This window comes from Mustela putorius, unplaced genomic scaffold, assembly GCF_011764305.1.
Source record: "Mustela putorius furo isolate JIRA1106 unplaced genomic scaffold, ASM1176430v1.1 tig00001448_pilon_pilon_pilon, whole genome shotgun sequence".
Lineage (NCBI taxonomy): Eukaryota > Metazoa > Chordata > Mammalia > Carnivora > Mustelidae > Mustela > Mustela putorius.
The window spans coordinates 100,006-120,156 of record NW_025421747.1 but is presented as its reverse complement, the minus strand read 5'-3'; the positions used below and the strand labels follow the sequence as shown (position 1 = coordinate 120,156).

General features: G+C 41.7%; 1 protein-coding gene across 1 annotated transcript in view; it reads left to right on the top strand.

The window, feature by feature from the left end:
• The window catches only part of LOC123394097 (protein WWC3-like), a 172,274-nt gene that overhangs the window by 127,012 nt on the left and 25,111 nt on the right, over positions 1-20,151 (top strand). The window contains exons 10-18 of the mRNA XM_045087742.1: positions 2,590-2,681; positions 5,701-6,266; positions 9,387-9,507; positions 10,283-10,357; positions 11,122-11,208; positions 12,363-12,555; positions 13,698-13,865; positions 14,228-14,379; positions 15,683-15,848. Of these exons, the coding sequence (XP_044943677.1) occupies positions 2,590-2,681; positions 5,701-6,266; positions 9,387-9,507; positions 10,283-10,357; positions 11,122-11,208; positions 12,363-12,555; positions 13,698-13,865; positions 14,228-14,379; positions 15,683-15,848 (1,620 nt within the window). The remainder of the gene's footprint in view (positions 1-2,589; positions 2,682-5,700; positions 6,267-9,386; positions 9,508-10,282; positions 10,358-11,121; positions 11,209-12,362; positions 12,556-13,697; positions 13,866-14,227; positions 14,380-15,682; positions 15,849-20,151) is intronic.

Sequence of the window (20,151 nt, the reverse complement as noted above, 5' to 3'; positions counted from 1 at the left end):
AGCAAGGCAGAGGGAACATGGTAACACAGGAAGGCAGAGGTAACAGAGGCAGCCGGGAAAGCAGAGGGCATAGCCTCCTTTCTACATAGCAATCCAGCAGGTCCCTGACCCTCATACCAACTCTTTAAAATTAACAAATGAGTCTGGACATTTTTCGAAGGCTGCTTCTGTGGGACGAGGGGGAAGATGAGTCTGTGTGTGAACTTTTTTTAAGTGCCATTCCTCAGCCCCCACAGGACTCACAAACCCCACTGGTTTCCAAAGAGATGTTTTGGGGGCTCATCTCTCACATATACATCTTACAATTTAGGTCCCTGATGTGAAGTACAATCCTTGAGAAGATACTCTGGGATTTGGGTTCCTTCCTTATTGTGGGTCTGTGTACAAAGGGAGGTAGGGTTTATTATAAAATTGTGTCTCAGCCTCTCCTACCTAGTTTGATGTCTCCCTCTTGTTTGCCCAATATGAACAGCTTGCCCCCTAGTTTTAAGGTTTTTTTTTTTTTTTTCCAGAATATATTGTTCCATATATAGGTGTAGACTTGATATTTGTACAACAGGTAGTATATACAGGATCTTTCTAAATGACCATCTTGAGCCAGATAATTGTAATTGTGTACTTTTGTAACATGTATCTCTTCTGGTATGACATAAAAACTCACTATAACTTCAGAGCTGGCTTTTAAAAGCTATTTTTTATTTTGTGGAAACAATAAATTACTAATAATTCTTCCTCTAAATTTTAAAATATTACAGGTAAATGGAAATATTATGGGTAAATGGATTCTCTAAAGCCTTTATTTGATATAATTTACTGTTATAGCATTTTTGAGGTATTTTTTTTTCTAAAATACTTTTATACTATTAAAATTACTAATGATCCTTAAGAGATTTTTAAAAAAATATTATTTTACTTACTTGAAAGATTTTTTACTTACTTGAAAGACAGAGATCACAAGTAGGCAGAGAGGCAGGCACAAAGAGAGAGGAAGTAGGCTCCCTCCTCAGCAGAGCTCTCGGTGCCAGGCTCGATCCCAGGACCCTGAGATCAAAACCTGAGCTGAAGGCAGTGGCTTAACCCACTGAGCCACCCAGACACCCTGATCCTTAAAGGCTTTTATGTGTATCTTCTCTGATAATACTTACTATATCAGAAATTAGACTGAGAAATTAAAAAAATATTTAATAAAAAACAAGAGGTTTAAAACATCCTCCTTATATGTTAAACATAAGGAACTTAGAAACCTGTGAATAATAGTTGTTTTCTAAAAAGCATTTTAAGAAGAGTGGTGTTGTTCTACAGTTTGTATTTAGTGTATGACTTACCAGAAGACAGATCCTGAGAAAATGTTATGATGTATCATTATGATTAACATATGAAGAAAATCTGACCTTATACAGACATGTTGTTGAAAAGACGAGCCTTGCTATGTGCCTGAAGTAATTTTCAGGATCCAAGTATTGTCCTTGGATCACACTTTGAAAACCACTGTTTTAATATATGCTATTCAAATTTAAAATTGGTCATGTACTGGCTCTTCTTTAAAAGGTGTTTTACCAGCCAGAAAATACTGTGGTCCCTTCAGGACTCATTTTTGTAACAGAGGAGTTTTACACAGATACATTTTGAAATTCTGTTTGCATCCAAGAGAAACAAGGACATGATAGAATTTATGTTTGTTTTTGCTTTTAAAAGAGTTTTCCGTGGTCTCAGTCTTCCATTTTCTAAATTGGTCGTGTATTAGTTTGCATATCAGATATAGCCAATACTTTTTGAAACTGTCTCCTGCCAAAGTTCTCCTTCTGGTTTCCTGTTGTTGGGGATGGAGAAAGCTACTGTTTTAAGGATTCTTACCACTGACCATATTCAAAATATCATCATTTTGAATAATGAATGTTTTATGTAAAGGCCAGAGTATTTATTAATTCTGTGCTATTCAGCAATTATTTGTTGAGTGCCTATATGTGCTGGACCTTAGGCAGTGCATTTTCTAGAGGGTGTGTATGGAGGGGTATCATTCTATAGAATTACAAAGTGAAAAAAGGAAAAAAAAAATTACCTCTAAATTCATACCCTAGGAGATAGGCATAGTTGCTATTTTGTTTTATTTGATTGTGGTTTTTAAAATTCTTTTGATTTTTGGTATTAGAATTGCATTTATTTTTGCCTGGACAAGAGCGAAGATGAGAAAATCAGATTTGCTCTGATTTTCAGTGGATTTAGTAGATTTATACATGTTCTCCATTTGAACTCATCTTCTAGGTTCTTATCCATGTCTCTGTCCACCTCTGTCTACCCACTGTACCTTCATCCACTTACCATTAATCTATTAATTAACCTATTTATCCCTCTATCCAGCCATTTGCCCACCCAAACAACTTACACAGTAGATCAGACATCACTGTTCAGGATTATGGGGATACAGTCTCAAACACGACATAAACAATCTGTTTATGACCTATACATTCTTTTAGAGTTAATAATCACTCAAACCTGATCACTTTGGGGGAATTTATAGTTGAATTTCTTTTTATGGAAAAATTTACTCACTACCTTTGAAATCCACTGATTGACTGTTTTCTTACCTACAGGATTCTACTTCAGGGAAAAAAAAAATGTCTACTTATGCAGCTAGAAGAGGCTACCCGCTTAACATCTTATCTCCAGTCTCAGTTAAAAAGGTAGATTACTTTTAAAGAGAAAGGTGTATTTAATTACACGGTTATAAAAACAAGTCTATGAAATTCACGATTCTCTTTAGTTTAGATTTTATTCTACCATAACTTGGAAACTGAAGTAGTATGAACACAAAATACCAAAATGGATATACTATATTTTTAGGACAAACTTACTATATAATTAAAGAAATATGAATTGAATTTGGCTTTACAATAATAAATTTGAAGTCAAATTTACCTAAAGGTTTTTATTATTTAGGTTACAGCTAAAGAAGTATGACTATATCTAAATATATGCATAGGTACTTTTTTATTTTTCATTTTTGAAGATGATATGAGTATTTTAAGTATAGGTAAGGTTTGGATGCACCATTATCATCCACATTTTCAAAAACTGTATTATGAGGCACATTAAGAGCTTTATATATATATATGAATATACTCCTCTAACAATGCAAAGAGATAGGAACCGTTATTATTCCAGGCATAAGTGAGAGAATAGGATCTCCAGATTTTAAATAATGGCTAAATGTTCTTAGCTAGCATACATTTGAGTCAGTAATTCAACTTAGGCAGTAATAGTTCAGAGTTCTTCATTTAACCAATTGCTATAACTGCAAATGTGCTATGTGCTAATCATTTTATTTTTTGTGTCATAGACCCTAAAGTCAAATTAATATAAGGAAATCAGTAAACATTAGTGTGATTTTACAACAATAGGGAGTTAGGGAATTTTTGTGGAATTAGGCAACAGCACGGAAAGGATGGCTTCTGTTTTTCCCAGTTCAGTGATGTCTTCAGTTTTTTTTCAGTTTTATTACAAATTGCTGAGTAACAAACATTTTCACATTTAATTTTGATAGGGAAGAGATGCTATTCAGCATTTTATTGGCAATTAGTATATTTTGGTACCAGACTAGAACTTTAATATTTTCCTGAAGCACAATGCGGTTTGGTGGATTCATTCATAAATCAGCTATTTTCTTTTCTTTTTTTTTTTTTCCTAAAGATTTTATTTATTTATTTGACAGAGAGAGATCACAAGTAGGCAGAGAGGCAGGCAGAGAGAGAGAGGAGGAAGCAGACTCCCTGCTGAGCAGAGAGCCCGATGCGGGACTCGATCCCAGGACCCTGAGATCATGACCTGAGCCGAAGGCAGTGGCTTAACCCACTGAGCCACCCAGGCGCCCCAAATCAGCTATTTTCTTAAAAAAGAAAGCACAGTTGATCAAAAAGTGCTAAGTATAATGAAATTAAATGGGGTTTTATATCCTAGTTACAAGGACTAATTACATTGTTGAAATTAGTCTTTTCTATAATAGGTATATTCTTAAACATTTTAAAAATAGTGGAAAGTTGTATTACTTATGTGATATAACAAAATACCCCAGAGTTTAGCAGCTTAAAACAATAAACATTCATTATCCTATAGTTGCTGTGTGAGACTTGAGTGTAGAAAGTACATTTCTGGGGCACCTGGGTGGCTCAGTGGGTTAAGCCGCTGCCTTCGGCTCGGGTCATGATCCCAGGGTCCTGGAATCGAGTCCCGTATCGGGCTCTCTGCTGGGCAGAGAGTCTGCTTTCCTCTTTCTCTCTCTCTCTCTGCCTGCCTCTCTGCCTACTTGTGATCTCTCTCTGTCAAATAAATAAATAAAATCTTTAAAAAAAAAAGTTCATTTCTAAATGAACTTACAGGATTGTTATTCTTCACTTGTCATAGGAGTGTATGTTCTGACCAATGTCCTCAAAAGTGACAGCAAAAGGAAATAATAGTGTCAAAGAATATCTCAGAGGAAAGCCAATATTTTGGAAATCTAATTTGTGATGTGACATTCCATTACGTTTGCTGTAACAGATTTGGTTACAAGCAATTCTTAGGTGCAATTCATAGTTCAGGGAGTGACTGCCTAATATAAAAGCAATTTACAAAGAAGTCTGTGTGTGTTTTATAGCTAAATTGCTTAATTGAAATCACTGTGCCCTGACAAGGTGAAGGAGATCCAGATACCTAGTAGAATGGCTCCAGTCATTCATCCTGAATTCATCCTCAATTTCCTCATTTCAAGGAGAAATTATTCTGCATGCAACTCTTGCTTCTGCGGTCTTGAGCTCAAGCCTCACTTTGGGGGTAGTTTACTAAAACAAAACAAAACGAAGAATTTGCTGTGGATTGTAGATTCACCAAATTCCTTGTAGTTTTCTTTTATGTCCAAATTATTAGACTCTCTTACTGAAATTTAGAGCATCTTATACTCTAACGATAGTATTAATGAATTCAGATATTATTATAGGTAATATTAATGCTAAATGATGATTACAGAATTAACTAAAGGAAAATAAGAGTAGGATCAGGTTACTGTGAGAAACAGTTTCACAATTTAAAATAAGTAAAGAGAAAGCCTTTATTGTCGCTCCTTTAAGAGAATGGAGAAAGTAAAATGATGGAGAAAATAAAATGGTAACATTTTAAAGTGTATTATCTACACTATGTGTATTCATCAGAGAATTCAAAAATTGTCACCCAGAAATCAACCAATGTGTTTTTAGAGATTATTAGAAGACTTAGTCACATTAAGAAAAGCAAGTCAATTCCTGGTTTTTAAGCTTATTTATCAGATGTCCTTAAAATACTGAGGAAAAAAGGAAATATTAAGGCAGTATCTTGTAAATTATCATCGGTGGTTCAGGATATATCCAGTTAATGAATGGTTAAGACAGAATTTTGTTTTCCTTTGGAAGAGACCAGATGCTGTGCTTTTCAGTGAAGCACAGGTTTTCAGGCTACTTTTCTTTTCTTTCCTTTTTTTTTTTTTTTAAGATCTTTTTTCTACTTTGCAGATATTTAATGTATTTTATTTGTTTTACTTATTTTTAGTATAGTGGACACAATGTTATATTCATTTCAGGTGACAAACATGCTGATTTGATAATCCTATTCATTATTCAGGGCTCAATGTAATAAATGTGGTTACCATCTGTCACCGTACAAAGTTATTATAATAGAGGTTATTTCTCCTTGCAGCCTGTCCGCCAGCACCCTGACTGTGTCTTCCGGGAGCAGTCGCGGGTCCCTAGCCTCCAGCCGGGGCTCGCTGGCCTCCAGCCGCGGGTCCTTGAGCTCCGTCAGCTTCACCGACATCTACGGCCTCCCACAGTACGAGAAACCCGACGCCGAGTGTGGCCAGCTTCTGCGCTTCGATCTCATTCCCTTCGACTCCCTGGGACGAGACGCCCCCTTCTTGGACCCCCCGGTGCCCAAGGCCTTCCACAAGCAGAGGCGCTCCCTGGACACGCCGCAGTCCTTGGCCTCCCTGTCCTCCCGCTCCTCCCTGTCCTCTCTGTCCCCCCCGAGCTCGCCTTTGGACACGCCCTTCCTCCCCGCCTCGCGCGACTCGCCCTTGGCCCAACTGGGGGACGGTTTCGAGGTCCCCGGCCTGGGCACCCTCGACAGACTGCGGGCCCAGGCCTCTGCTTTGGGGGGTGAAGACTTGCAGGGCACGGCTGCCCTTCAGCCGCACGGGTTCCCCGGGGATGGGGAAGGACCTCGCGAGCGAGGACCCCAAGCGACCGTCGCTCCCACGGCTGCCCGTGAGTACTGAGGAGTGCTGCGGGTTTGCTCGTGCTGGGGAAACGGCTGTTTCGGGTTTGGGGACGAAATCGCGTGCAGTTGTGTACTTTAAATTTAAGACTATCGATACAATTAGGAAGGCCCAAACCTTGTTTAGTTTGCACAGTACTGTTGTTGATGTTTCTGTGTCTGCAAGCTTGCTTACTGCCTTCTGTGGAAAGATAATTAAAACTGGCAGAGTAATCTTTCAAAGTAGTCTTCTAGGGTGTGCTCACTTGTTTAAAAAAAAAAAAAAAAATCACATGCACAGTGTTTGCTTGTAACCCACCAAAAATTACAACTTCCTTTGTTGTAATTTTGTTCCTTTGGTTTTATTTCCTTATCCTTTAAGCTCCTTGGAATTTTCAAGGACTTAATTCTGTCAAATACAATATGCCACAACAGTTTAATTTTAAAATGATGTGACAGTAAACATTAGTAATTTATTTCAAATCACTTTGTCTGGTGATCTTCAAATCCCTGCCCAATTAACTACTAGTTGTGTGACTTTAACCACATCTCTGCTTCATTGCTATTCAGCAGATTTAATCTTTTTTTTTTTTTTTTAATATTTTATTTCTTGGACAGACAGAGCATAAGTAGGGAGAGCAGCTGGGTGTTATACTTAACTATTGAATCATTGAACACTACATCAAAAACTAATGGTGTACTATACAGGGGCCAACTAAACATAATAAAAAAATACTTTCCTTTTTTTACTAAGGGTTTTATCTTCTGTGATTTTAAAAGCCAATATTATGATGATTTTGAAATCCTTTTCTAGTTTCATTTGCCATTAGAATTTGCTAATTTGAATCCATAAAAACTTGGACTTTGTTAATCTATTAACATTTTTATTACATTTATACTGTATTTGAGTCCTACAGTTTCTCACTTTGTGCTTTGTGTGTGCATATGTCTGTGTGTATCTCTTTCCTTATATAGCTGGACATAAGTGTTCACTGTAAGTGACCTTGGAGTTCTACTTCACCTTGTTGGTCAGGCCATAGGCACATTTTTGTGCAATGAATCTGTATTTGGGGTGGAAGGGGTGTGGCCCAAAAAAGGCTTATTTTATATTACTTTAATGTAGCTTAGTAGTTACCATTATTATTATTATTTTGCATTAATGTGTGTAGCACTAGAATTGGTTAATATTTTTATAAAAGCTTGATGTATTTACTTCTCTATTTTTTCCAGACTTTACTGGCTTTTATTTTAATATTCCAGCTGGCAGATTTGCCTATAATGTGATAATGTGATTCTCATTGTATTCTCTTCCTTTAAGTCAAGCAGTGTTGTTCTTGATGTCTCAGTTTCTTTTTGTCTCTGATCATAGCAAAGGTCAGAGATCTTGCAAAATAAATGTTTGTGACATTTCTTCCTTCATTGACATTGCTTCCCATGGTTAATCTTTCAAGGTTGAAAGGGTTTGCTAGAATCTGCCCCTGTGCTCTTCCCTCCTAAGGATACTGCCCATTTTGTCAGTGATGTGATGTTACTTTGTTTCATTGTGCTGTTTTCTTAAAGTAACATAAGGCCATATCCTAAAGTAACATTGGAGCCATGCTGTGAGTATCAGAGCTGGAAATGAAAATTATGAGCAGTTTTGTTTGCTGGGGATACCTGCAGCAAACCGAGGAGTCTGTAATTCAGAGCCTGGGATTTGGGATCCCTTTCTGTGGCAAGGGTGATGAGCAGAGCTTTAGGAATCTGATGTATACATTGGGAGTTAGTGTCTCAGGCTACCCCAGAATGGGGCTAACTTCTGTCCTTGACTGGGAAGGAATTGCTAGTTTCTTAGGGATACTTTTGGAAGGTCAACTTTTGCCTGTAGTTGATCCTCAGACCAGAGGCCATACAGGACCAAAAGCGTTGTCTGCTGTTCAACATGTTTGGATATAATCGGTGTGAATAGTAATTTGACTGAAAAGCGTGGTTATTGGGAGACAGCCATTTCCCGTGCTTAAGGGTTGTAGAGATGTCCACATTTGCAGTTTATAGAGCTAATATAATAAAAAACACAAGGATAGCAGAGAAAAGAGCTATCATATTATCAGTGATTGTCATTTTTGAGCTTAATATTTCAATTCTTTTAGTTAAGCATGCCTCTATAAAATATATGTACATCTTCACATTTATTATAGGAAAATTATTTTCCTTTCATTTCCTTCTATTTTTCCTTTATTACATAATAAAAATATAAAATATTATAGAAACAATAGCTGAATTACTGAGAGGAAAATTTTCAGTATTTATTTTTATAAACTGGCCTGTAAGTAATATCCTAACCATGAATAAGCAATTCTGGCTCCAGACCTACTGGGGAAAAATACTGCAGTTAGAAACCAAAGTATGTGAGTCCAATGGTTACTTTCTTTGTGATGCATTGAGTGCAATTGCTATTGTAATTTGGGGTAATATTTCTTACTCTTCTTCTTCTTTTTTTAAAGATTTTATTTATTTACTTGACAGAGAGAAATCACAAGTAGGCAGAGCAGCAGGCAGAGAAAGAGAGGGAAGCAGGCTCCCTGCAGGGCAGAGAGCCCAATTCGGGGCTCGATCCCAGGACCCTGGGATCATGACCTGAGCTGAAGGCAGAGGCTTTAACCCCTGAGCCATCCAGGCACTCCTGAAAAGAGCTTTATGATTCCAAATATTTTTCCAAACAGCTTATAGCTTTTAAAGAAACAGTCAAAAGTATACTTCAGTTTTCAGTAGCTAAAAAAATTGAGTGCAGCAAGTTGTATGGGTAGCTCAGACAGTTAGCCTCCGAGTGTTGATTTCAGCTCAGGTCATGATCTTGGGGTTATTAGGTTGAGTCCTGCATCAGGATCTACACACAGCATGGAGCCTGCTTAAGATTTTCTTTCTTTCCTTCTGCTCTTCCCCGCTTGTACACTCTTGTGATAAAACAAATGAGTGCAGCTGATTTAAAAATACACATGTGTATATGATATCTGTGTATAGATTGGTAGGTCTTTGGAACACTCAGTAAGTCTGTATATGCCCTAACATAGGGTGTTCATTTTTTGGCATCTGGTCCCTGGCCACCCTCGTGCTGTCACCTCCTGACCCCAGGTGTGTCTTTTGTTTTATAGCAGTGACTTTGCGAGAAGACAGTGCCAGGAGGCTGGAGAGGAGAGTGCGCCAAGTGTCTGCATGCCTGTCGGATTATTCGCTGGCGAGCGATAGCAGAGTATTTGAGCCCCCGAACAGAAGGTTAGAAGCTGATCTCCTCCCTCAGCAGACTTCCACAGTGTTACTGTCAGGCACAAGACGTGTGCGTACAGGGACTTTTGCAGTGTCGCAAATGTGTATCTCTAAGGCTAATATCTCCTCCGGGCTTCTCTCCACTTTGGAAGTTGGGCCTTAGCAACCCACCGAGAAAAGTCCTCCGGCTTCTGCGTGGCGGCTGGAGGATGGCCCTCCTTCCGTGGCCCGAGCATGACTTCTTCCTGTCTGGCCCTGGTCAGCTGGAGGCCCAAGCCCCTGCTAGCTGGAAAAGGAGAGCCAGTGGACAAGAGAGACCTGACCTTCTAGAAAGGGCCTTCGTTAGAAATGAATGTTCTCCTTCCTTCCCTCTTTCCTAAGCTAGAGGAATCCCTTCGTAACGACAGAACACCTCTTGGGATTCTGGGCTGTGTTTTGATTTGACATGTTTGACACCATTGTTTCCTTCCCGGTGTCTGTCATACATTTTACTTGTCACAGATGGTGTAAGAGTTAGTTCAGAAGTTTGCCCCAAGTAGCGCCCATGGTTTCGAGCAGTATCCCGAGCAGTTTGCTCAAATACAACAGCATTTTATAGGCGGGTCCCCTCTGAGGTATGTTGTGGGCCTGCTGTGTCCTTTCAGTCACAATCAGTGGTCATTTAAGTCACAGTGTAAGAAAGCCCCTGGCGGTAAGATGTGCCCGGAACACTAGAGAGCTTCTGGCATTCCCGCGGTCACCTGTGCCCTGGGCAGTAACACCGGGGACCCTCCACTTTGTTTAGGAGTGAAGATGCTGACCAGTCTGCACCCGGAGATGCCTGTGGGAATGAAGGGCCCCAGATCCATGTGGGATTCTTGTGAGTATGGGACACTCCTCCTCTGTTGCTGATCTATACACCAATGCCCACCTGGTGACCTGCACTTTCAGGCTGGGAGGGATGCAGGGACCCTTGCCATCTGGCCGGTGCTCCCAGCCTGGCCTGCTTCAGTGGCTTTCGAGAGGGGACAGAGGTGATGGGAAGGATGGCTAGGCTGGAGTGGCTCCATGGCCGTCCTCCAACACTGAGCGTTGTGGGAGGGAGCTGTCCCCTCATGGAGCAGGCTCCTGGGGCTATAAGCGGGGGGCACGGGATGCTTGAAGAAGTGACTGCACATTCTGCCTGGAGTTTCTTGTCTGTGCAGCACAGAGTGGGAGGCCTTTCCCCTTGTGACCAGAGTGAGAAACCTGGTGGTCTGCAACACAGAGGTTTTCTAGTTCTAATCACAGTAATCCATAGTGTCCTGCACAACTTTGTTTTGTTCACTGTTACTGTTCCAATCAAGGTTCCTTGATGATGGCACCGTTGCTATCTGGGATTGGGTCGTTCTGTGCTATGGGGGCTGACCTGTGTGCTATAGGATGTTGAGAAGCATCCCTGGTCCCCATTCCATAGGGACCAATAACACATAACCTCCATCTGTACCCAGTCAGGGTCGTCAGAATGTCTCCAGACATTTCACATGTCCTGGGCAAAAGAGGATTAAAGGCATCCTCAGCAGAGGGCTGCTGCTGTATGTGAGTAACCAAGAAGTTTCCATTATGGGGAATGTGCAGCCTATGAGGTTCTGTTTCATTTCCTAGGCTCGACAGTGCCAGTGGATGTCTTCTTGTGAACTTGTTCCAACTAAAGAATTTTGCTAAACTGGTCATGAAGAAAGACTGCAAAATGTAAGATGGCTTGTTGGCAGTATTTTGGTTTGGGGACCCGCGGAATAGCTCCAACCAGGGATGGCAGTTCCTGGGCAGTCTTCACACAGTCTTGCTTACTCTAAACCTGTTCTCCTTAGCAGTTTGGGGAGGGAAAAGACCATTTGGAACCTGAATTCCAAACTTTATTCCTAATAAGATACCAAGACAATATTTGAAATAGAAAGCGTTATAAGTGTTAAAAAGAGTAGTTCTTATTTGATGCAGATGAAGTTCATGGAGCCAGACTGGTAATGTGCTATAGTGATGCTAAGTAGCAGCATTTTGGTTTAAAATGTCCATCCTGCCCTTGGGCTAGGTCATGTGTTAATGCCCAGGTCTGTGATGCTGCAAATTGAATGGAATGGCTTCTGGCCAGGACCTGGAGCTCTTCTCTGAGTGAGCTGTATGGAAATGTGTGTTGTTGCCATTAGAAGATGTGACCTCTGGGAGCCCTGTGGCTTGGGATGGCTGGCTGTCGGGGCCCCTCAGCTGGCCGCAGAGCACATCAGTCATGGTGTTCTTGAGCCCAAAGGTGCAGCCCTTTCCAGGAGTTTTTAAAGCTTGTCTTCAAAGTGGTTGTCAGTGGCCTTGGGCTCACCCTGGGATTTTGCCCACTGTCATGCTGTACTTTGCAGCTGGTGTTTGTGCTTCTTGTTTGTTCCGTGCTGGGGGTGGACAGAGCAGGAAGCTCCAGTTGGTGTGAGCGGTCTTGTAGGCCAGGCATGCGGAGCTTAAAGAGGGAGCCAGGAAGTCGTGGAGAGATCAGTGCAGGTGGATTCCCAAGAAGTTGGCGAAAGCAGGATCTCTGTTTGACTCCTTCCAAAGTTGTAGCTCCTGACTTGTAAGCCTTTCTCTTTGGAAAGAAAGAAAGAAAAGAAAAAAAAGAAAGAAAGAAAGAAAAAAAGGCTTTCTTCCCCTGGTCTCAGGGGACACATCAGTTCTTGGCTTACTCTTAGTTGAGAAAAGGACCTTTTCTCTTAGTTGAGAAAAGGACCTTTTCCAAAAAACTTTAAAATTCTGCCCTTTGGCATCTGAATAGGGAATGTGTATACACATACATGAAGTTTGTGCATTGTTTCACATAGATCTCTGTGTCACGTCTCTTGTTTTTTCTTCCCTCTCTCTGGTTCCAGACACATCCGAGTCTATCTGCCCCCGATGGACTCTGGCACCCTGAACACTTACTGCTCTAAGGCTCTGGAATTCCAGACCCCCCTGGTATTTAATGAAATTTTCAAAATCCCTGTGCATTCAAGCATGTTGATGTTGAAGTCACTTCAGTTGTATGTGTGTGCGGTGACTCAGCTGCTGCAGGAGGAACTGCTGGTATGTCCTTCCCTATTCTCTACACTCCCATCATTTTCTGATCTTTACTGCTCTCTCCTTCCTATCTTTCTGTTCAATCTGTCTTAATCTGTGTCCCACCCCCTCTTTTCTACTCTTTTATTGTCTTCCTGCCTTTTATTGTCATTTATTTTTTCATTTCACAGAATCTTTTGCCTCCTTCCTTCCTTTCTTTTTTCTCTCTTTCATCTGTACTCCTTGTCCTTGTACCTGTCTCTTTTTTCTCTATCTCTGACCCTTCAATTTTTCCCTGTCTTTCTCCCCTCCTCCTTTTTTACTGTGGTGTGTTGCTCAGAAATTGTCATAACATTAAGTGATCTTTGTAGGTGAAAGAACAGAAGTGGATGATAAAAACATTTATCTTGCCAAGCGCATTGTACTTTAATATAAATATAAACATTATATCATCTGATACTTATAAAACTTCTATATTTATTCCCATTTTCAGTTGAGAAAACTGATTAGGATTGGCAGATTTGGCAAATTTAGGATTAGCAGTTAAATTTGAATTTCAGATAAACTATAGATCAATTTTTACTATGAGAATGGTCTGTGCAATATATGAGACAGACTTATACTTAAAAAAAAAACCTGTTCTTTATTTGACATTCATATATACCCACTACTGTAGGTTTTACCTGGTCCTCCTTGAACTAGGAGTGTGAGCAGCTTGTGTTCAGTACCCCAACCACGCCCTGTATGGGGGCGTGATCCATCGTTTCTTTGTGAGGTTGGAATTTCTCCCCTTGGTCTCACCCATCAGCAGTAGAATTACATGGTGGAGTTCAGCCAGCCCTCTCTTGTTTCCGAAATCTTCGAGTGATTCTGTAGCTCCTCAGTGGGCAGACCCTGAGCCTGACCTCCCCTCCCCCAGGTTGTCCCACTCTCTGCCGCCGTCCCCCTCCCGGAATCTCCCCCACGGGGCTGAAGCAGTGGTCCCGGAGCCTCCCTCAAGGATACCCTCTGTTACCACTTTCATTTCACTGCAGTCCTTTGGAGAGCAATGACACATTCTGCGTTTCCAGCTACAAGGTTACAATCGAAGGGCAACCCTGATGTTTTATGAGATTCCCCTTGGTTGTTAAGGTGGAATCATTCTGCCTTTTTTTTAAACACCCGTGCAGGGCATTGCTCAGATCAACCTGGCCGACTGCGATGGGTCCAGCGAAATGCAGCAGCGCTGGTACGCGGTGCAGGTGTTCAGCAGCTGCGGGCCGCCCATGGTGAGGGAGAGCGAACGGCCGGTGCGTGTTTCTGGGGACCCGGCACAAAGCACCGCCACCGGGAAGACGGTACGTGTGCCCACCTCTCGCGCTGCGGGCAACCACTGTCACAGGGACTTCCTCTCTCACGAGTGTCTCTGCGCGCTTAGCTTCAGAGCACAGAGGTGCCCAAGAGGCAGGTATAAGGGAAAGCACAGAAATGGGAGGTTTCGGTGTGTATGGCCGTTCACGACCGTGGCTTTAATGTAGAAGAGCTAGTGATAGGATGTAACGCGTTGGTAGTTTTAAACTTGAGCCCTCAGAGCTGCACGAGGTGGCCCAGGCCTATCCCGCTGGCTCAGCTGGCGCTCCTTGCTCCTAGAGAGTGGAGGAGGGCAGCCAGCCAGGGCTTAGGCGCTGACCTTGTACTGCCCCCCTCCCACTCCCTGCAGGACGCCGTGTCGGCACTGCTGGCCAGAACCACAGCCCAGTTGCAGGCGGTGGAGCGCGAACTGGCGGAGGAGCGGATGAAGCTGGAGTGCGCGGAGGACGAGATCCTAGAGATGGGGCGGAAGGAGGAGCTGGCTGAGGCTGTGTCGGAGAGGTAGGGCAAGACACACCCCTTTTGCAGAATATGAAGAATACTTTTGCGGGCCCACAGGACCCAGTGCTTGGAAGCTGTGCCTGACAGAGGAATTTGATACAGGTGGCTTTCTCTTCTGCCCCTCTGTATAAAGTGCTGGACACACTTGGTGCCATCTAAAATTCTGGATGCTCCCAGGGAGTTTCATGCTGCTCCAGAGGAAGCAGTGCCTTTATCTCTGTTCCCTAGCTCCCCATGCAGACTTTTCATCTTTTCCACCTTTTGTGGAATGTTCTGGAGTTGTGATAGTGACTACCAGCAATTTGGCTCTGCCCGGATTGATATAAGGTCCCTTTAGTTTATTTTGAAATGACTTGTGGAGGTCTGATCTCCCTACATTAGGGTCAGTGGTCTTTGGTAGAGTCACAGAATTATACCACAATTCAGTTTGGGTAATTTCATCACATCAGAAGGAAACCTCACCCTCATAATAGCCATTACCCTGGTGCTGACAACTGCCCATTGCTTTTCATCTGCATGAATTGGCCTGTTCTGGACATATTACCTGAAGTCATGCACTCTTCATTTACTTCTGTCTGATTCCATCTGGAGGCACCTTGGTACTGCTCTACTTCCACATTTTCCATGAAGAGTATCCTGTTTCTAAAGCTTCCTGCTGCTTCTGAATGGCTTTGCCTGAATTTACTGCAGGGAGGGAAAGTGCATGGCCGAGGGCTAGGGTTTGGTATTCAGTGGCTGGTTGGAAGCGAGGCGGGGGTGGGGGAGGCAGGGAGAGAGAGGGCTTAGGGTGCTGACCTTGGGTGCTAGAGACACAGAGGCCCTCTTACTGAAAGGCCTCGTCATATCATGTCCCCTAGAAAACAGGCCCTTTGACTTGATGGGAAGAGTGCCTGTGTGCGACCACTGACAGCACATAGGTCTTGCTGGGTGTGTCTGTGGCAGGGCACCTGGTCCAGTGATGTGCTGTTTTTCCAGTTTTGTAAGAAACAGTGTCTTTTGTTTTTGTGACATGTCTGTTCTGGCAAGGTTTTTTTTTTTTTTTAAACAAATTCAATGGTGATTTCACAGAATGTTTTATGTATGGGATGGGAAGGAAAGTGAAAGATCCACAAAATGAAAAACAGGAAATCCAAGAGAGCTGTTACCATTGGTTCCACTCACCCCACACTAATAAAACTCTTGGGAGAATTCTTGATAAAGGACAGAGGGCAGGGCGGCTGGAGGAAGCTGGGGAAGAAAAGAGGAAGGGGAAGAAGGGCATCTTGACCCACACGCTGGAGGCTTCTGCAACATCTGCTTGCAGGAGCTGGCCGGCCCACTTGGTGGACAGTGGCTGCAGCAGCTGTGTCCAGACCAGCCCTGTGCATCCGGACTCCTGCTGCATGGGCGGCAACCCCCTCCACAGACATGCATTTGCTGGCCAGGCCAACCCTTACAGCCCCGAGAAACTTCAGCCCCCACTTCTGAAGGTGAGTGGAAAGGCTCAGAGGACTTCTGGGTCCCCCCCCCCCCGATGGTCTGCCACCCAGCCCCGGGCACGGCTCTGGAAGGAGGGCATGTGTGTAACTCCCCATGATAAAGGGGAGGGGACGAGCTGACAGGCTCGGACGTGAGAACAGAATGCCATGGCTTACCTGCAGACTCTTCCCTGTGACAATGGCTGTGGGGATGGTGTGGTGTGAGATGGACCAGTTGGATCAGGGGGTTGTACCCAAGGGAGCATTTTGCAGAGAGCCCAGCAAGAGAAGTAGCCCTAGGAGTTTGTTCTTGCTTTTATTTCTGTTGATTTACGAGGCATATCCAGAAAGATATTGTTAATAGCCTGTGTCCGAGAAATTACTGCCTATGTTCTCCTCAAGGATTTTGGTAGTTTCATGTCTTACATTGATGTCTTTCATCCATTTTGAATTTAATTTTGTCTAACTATAATCTAAAATGACTGCCACTGATCACTTGTACATAAAGAAGTTAGTATCATGACACGTTACACACAGAAAGTTATACGTAAAAAAAAACACAATGAAAGAAGATGTTTCTCATTTCCCTTAATCTTTTTTTTTTAAAGTTTGCTTTGATGTTGTGTTTCTGAAATTCCACATGAGTGAAATCATATGATGTTTCTCTTTCTCTGATGTATTTTGCTCAGCGTAATACTCTCTGACTCCATACATGGTATTACAGATGGCAAGAGTATCACATTTTATTCATTTATTGGTGAGCACTTGGAGTTTTTCCATAATTTGGCTATTATTCATAATCCTGCTATAAATATCAGGGTGCTGTGTCCCTTTGAAACAGTATTTTCTCTCCATTCACTAAATACCTAGAAGAGTAATTGCTGGATTGTACGATAGTTCTGTTTTTAGAACTATTTGGAGGAGCCTCCATTTTATTTTGTGGAGTGGCTGTAACTGCTTGCATTCCCACCAATGCTGCAAGAACGGTTTCCTTTTCTGTGTACTCACCAACGTGTGTTTCCTGTGTTGTTAATTTCAGCCATTCTGACAAGTGTGATGTATCTCATCGTGGTTTTGATTTGCATTTCCATGATTATAAATGATATTGAACTTCTCGTCATCTGTTTTTTTTTTTTTGGAAAAATGTCTCCAGATCTTCTGCCCATTTCTTTTCATTTTCTAAATTCAGTTTAGTTAACATGTAGTGTATTATTAGTTTCAGAGATATAGTTCAGTGATTCATCACTTGTATATAACATATAGTGCTTCTTCCATCATGACCACTTATTAATGCCCATCACCCACTTACCCTATCCTGCCTCCCCTCTAGCAGGCTTCAGTTTTTCCTATAGTTAGACTCTTTTGTAATTTGCCTCTGTCTTTGGTTTTATCTTATTTTTTCATCTGTGTTGTTTCTTAAATTCCGCATATGAATGAGTCCTATGGTATTTGTCTTTTTCTGACTGACTGACTTATTTCACTTAGGATACCCTCTTGTTCCACCCATGTTGTTCCAAATAGCAACATTTCATTTTTTTTATTTATAACTGAGTAATATTCGATTGTGTGTGTGTGTGTGTGTGTCGGTTCATATGCACGCCATTCTTCCTTATCCATTCTTCTATTGTTGGATATCTGCGATCTTTCCATAGTTTGGCTGTTGTGGAAATTGCTGCTGTAAACATTGGGGTGCACTTGCCCCTTTGGATCACTACGTTTGTATCTTTGTATTATTACCCAGTAGTGCGATTACTGCATCATAGTTTGGCTCTATTTCTAACTTTTTTGGAAACCTCCACACTGTTTTCCAAAGTGGCTGCACTTGTTTTCCAAAGTGGTGATGCTTGCATTCCCACCAACAGTATAACAAGATTCCTCTTTCTCCGCATCCTTGCCATTATTGTTGTTTCTTGTCTTGTTCATTTTAGCCATTCCAGTTGGTGTAAGTGGGATCTCACTGTCATCTTGATTTGATTTCCTGGTGCTAAGTGGTATTCAGCATTTTTTCATGTGTCTGTGGGCTATTTGTCTCTCTTCTCTGGAGAAATTTCCTTTCATGTTTTCTATTTCTTGACTAGATTTTTTGTTTTTTGGGTGTTAAGTTTGGTAAGTTCTTTGTAGACTTTAGATACTAGTCCTTTATCGTTATGTCATTTGTGAATATCAACTCCCATTCCATAGACTGACTTTTAATTTTGTTGACTGCTTCTTTTCCTCTACAAAAACCCTTTTCTTGATAAACTCCCAGTAGTTCATTTTTGCTTTTGGTTCTCTTGCCTTCTTTATCAAGAAGATACTGAGGCTGAGGCCAAAGGAGGTGCTGCCTGTATTTTCTTCTAGGATCTTGGTGGATTCTTGTCTCACATTTAGGTCTTTAGTCGATTTTGGGTTATCTTTGTAAGACAATGGTCAAGTTTCATTCTTCCACATGTAGCTATCCATTTTTCCCAGCACCATTTGTTGAAGAGATTCTCTTTTTTCCCATTGGACATTTTCTTCTGCTTTCTTAAAGATTGGTTGACCATAGAGTTGAGGGCCCATTTCTGCGTTATTTTTTTCTGTATCCCATTGTTCAATGTATATGTCTTTGTGCCAGTACCATACTGTCTTGATGATCACAGCTTTGTCATACAGCTTGAATTCTGTGATTTTGATGCTTCCAGCTTTGGTTTTCTTTTTCTACATTCCTTTGGCTATTTGGGGTCTTTTTTATTAGTTCCATACAAATTTTAAGCCAGCTCTGTGAAAAATGTTGAAGATACTTTTGATGGTGATGGCATTGAATGTGTACATTGCTCTAGGTAGCATAGACATTTAAGAACTATATTAGTTCTTCCAATCACTGAGCATGGGATGTTTTTCCATTCTCTGTATTTTCCTCACTTTCTTTCATGAGTGTTCGATAGTTTTCTGAATATTCATTCTTTGCCTCTCCGGTTACATTTATTTCTAGGTATCTTATAGTTTTGGGTGCAGTTGTAAATGGGATCGACTCCTTAATTTCTCTTTTTTCTGTTTTGGTGGTGGTGTATAAAAATGCAACTGATTTCTTTTTTTTTTCTTTTCCATTTCACTCTATACTTTATTACAATAATTTTGAGAATTAAGAATAAGCACAGATGGGAAGACTAGTGGAGAGTGGGATTATTTCCCTAGTAGATTCATGTCCTTACCCAATAATCCACTACTGTTTTATGATTAATGTTCCTAGGAAACTTTCCAATGCTGTCCTGAGTCCTTTGTGGAGCAGGGGATAAATCCTAGCTCTCCACAGTCCATTGTGTTACAATCCTTCACAAACCAACATGGCAATTAAGCCTTCTCTTCACCTGGCTAAATGATACCAGTTCTATTAGCTTTATTTCCCAATGTCAACTTTCAAGAGTTTTGCTCTTCTCTTTAAAAAATGCCATTGGCCATTTGTGCCTGAGATCATTAGAGCCACTGGGGAGCAAAGATAAGAACCAGGAAACAATCCTGAAGCTGAATCTATGCAGGATTTTCACAGGCAGCTGCATCTCATTCATGTCCAGGTCTGCCACTGTGTGGCTGTGTGGCTTGGGCCAGTCCTTCAAACTCTCCATGCCTCAGTGTCCGCACTGGTATTAATCATGTTTTTAAAATTTTCTGTATCTATTTTTTTTCTTTTTTTAATTTCTTTTCAGTGTAACAATTCATTGTTTATGCACCACACCCAGTGCTCCATGCAATACATGCCCTCCATAACACCCACCAGCTGGCCGCCAACCTCCCACCCCCACCCCCTTCAAAACCCTCAGGTTGTTTGTTTCAGAGTCCATAGTCTGTCGTGGTTCATCTCCCCTTCCAATTTCCCTCAAGTCTCTTCTCCTCTCCATCTCCCCATGTCCTCTGTGTTATCTCTTATGCTCCACAGGTAAGTGAAGCCATATAATTGACTCTCTCTGCTTGACTTATTTCACTCAGCATAATCTCTTCCAGTCCCGTCCATGTTGCTACCAAAGTTGGGGATTCATCCTTTCTGATGGAGGCATAATACTCCATCGGGTATATGGACCACATCTTCCTTATCCATTCTTCTGTTGAAGAGCATCTTCTTTCCACAGTTTGGTGACCGTGGCCATTACTGCTATAAACATTGGGGTACAGATGGCCCTTCTTTTCACTACATCTGAATCTTTGGGGTAAATCCCCAGTAGTGCAATTGCAGGGTCATAGGGGAAGCTCTATTTTTAATTTCTTGAGGAATCTCCACACTGTTCTCCAAATTGGCCCACCAACAGTGTAAGAGAGTTCCCCTTTCTCCACATCCTCTCCAACACATGTTGTTTCCTGT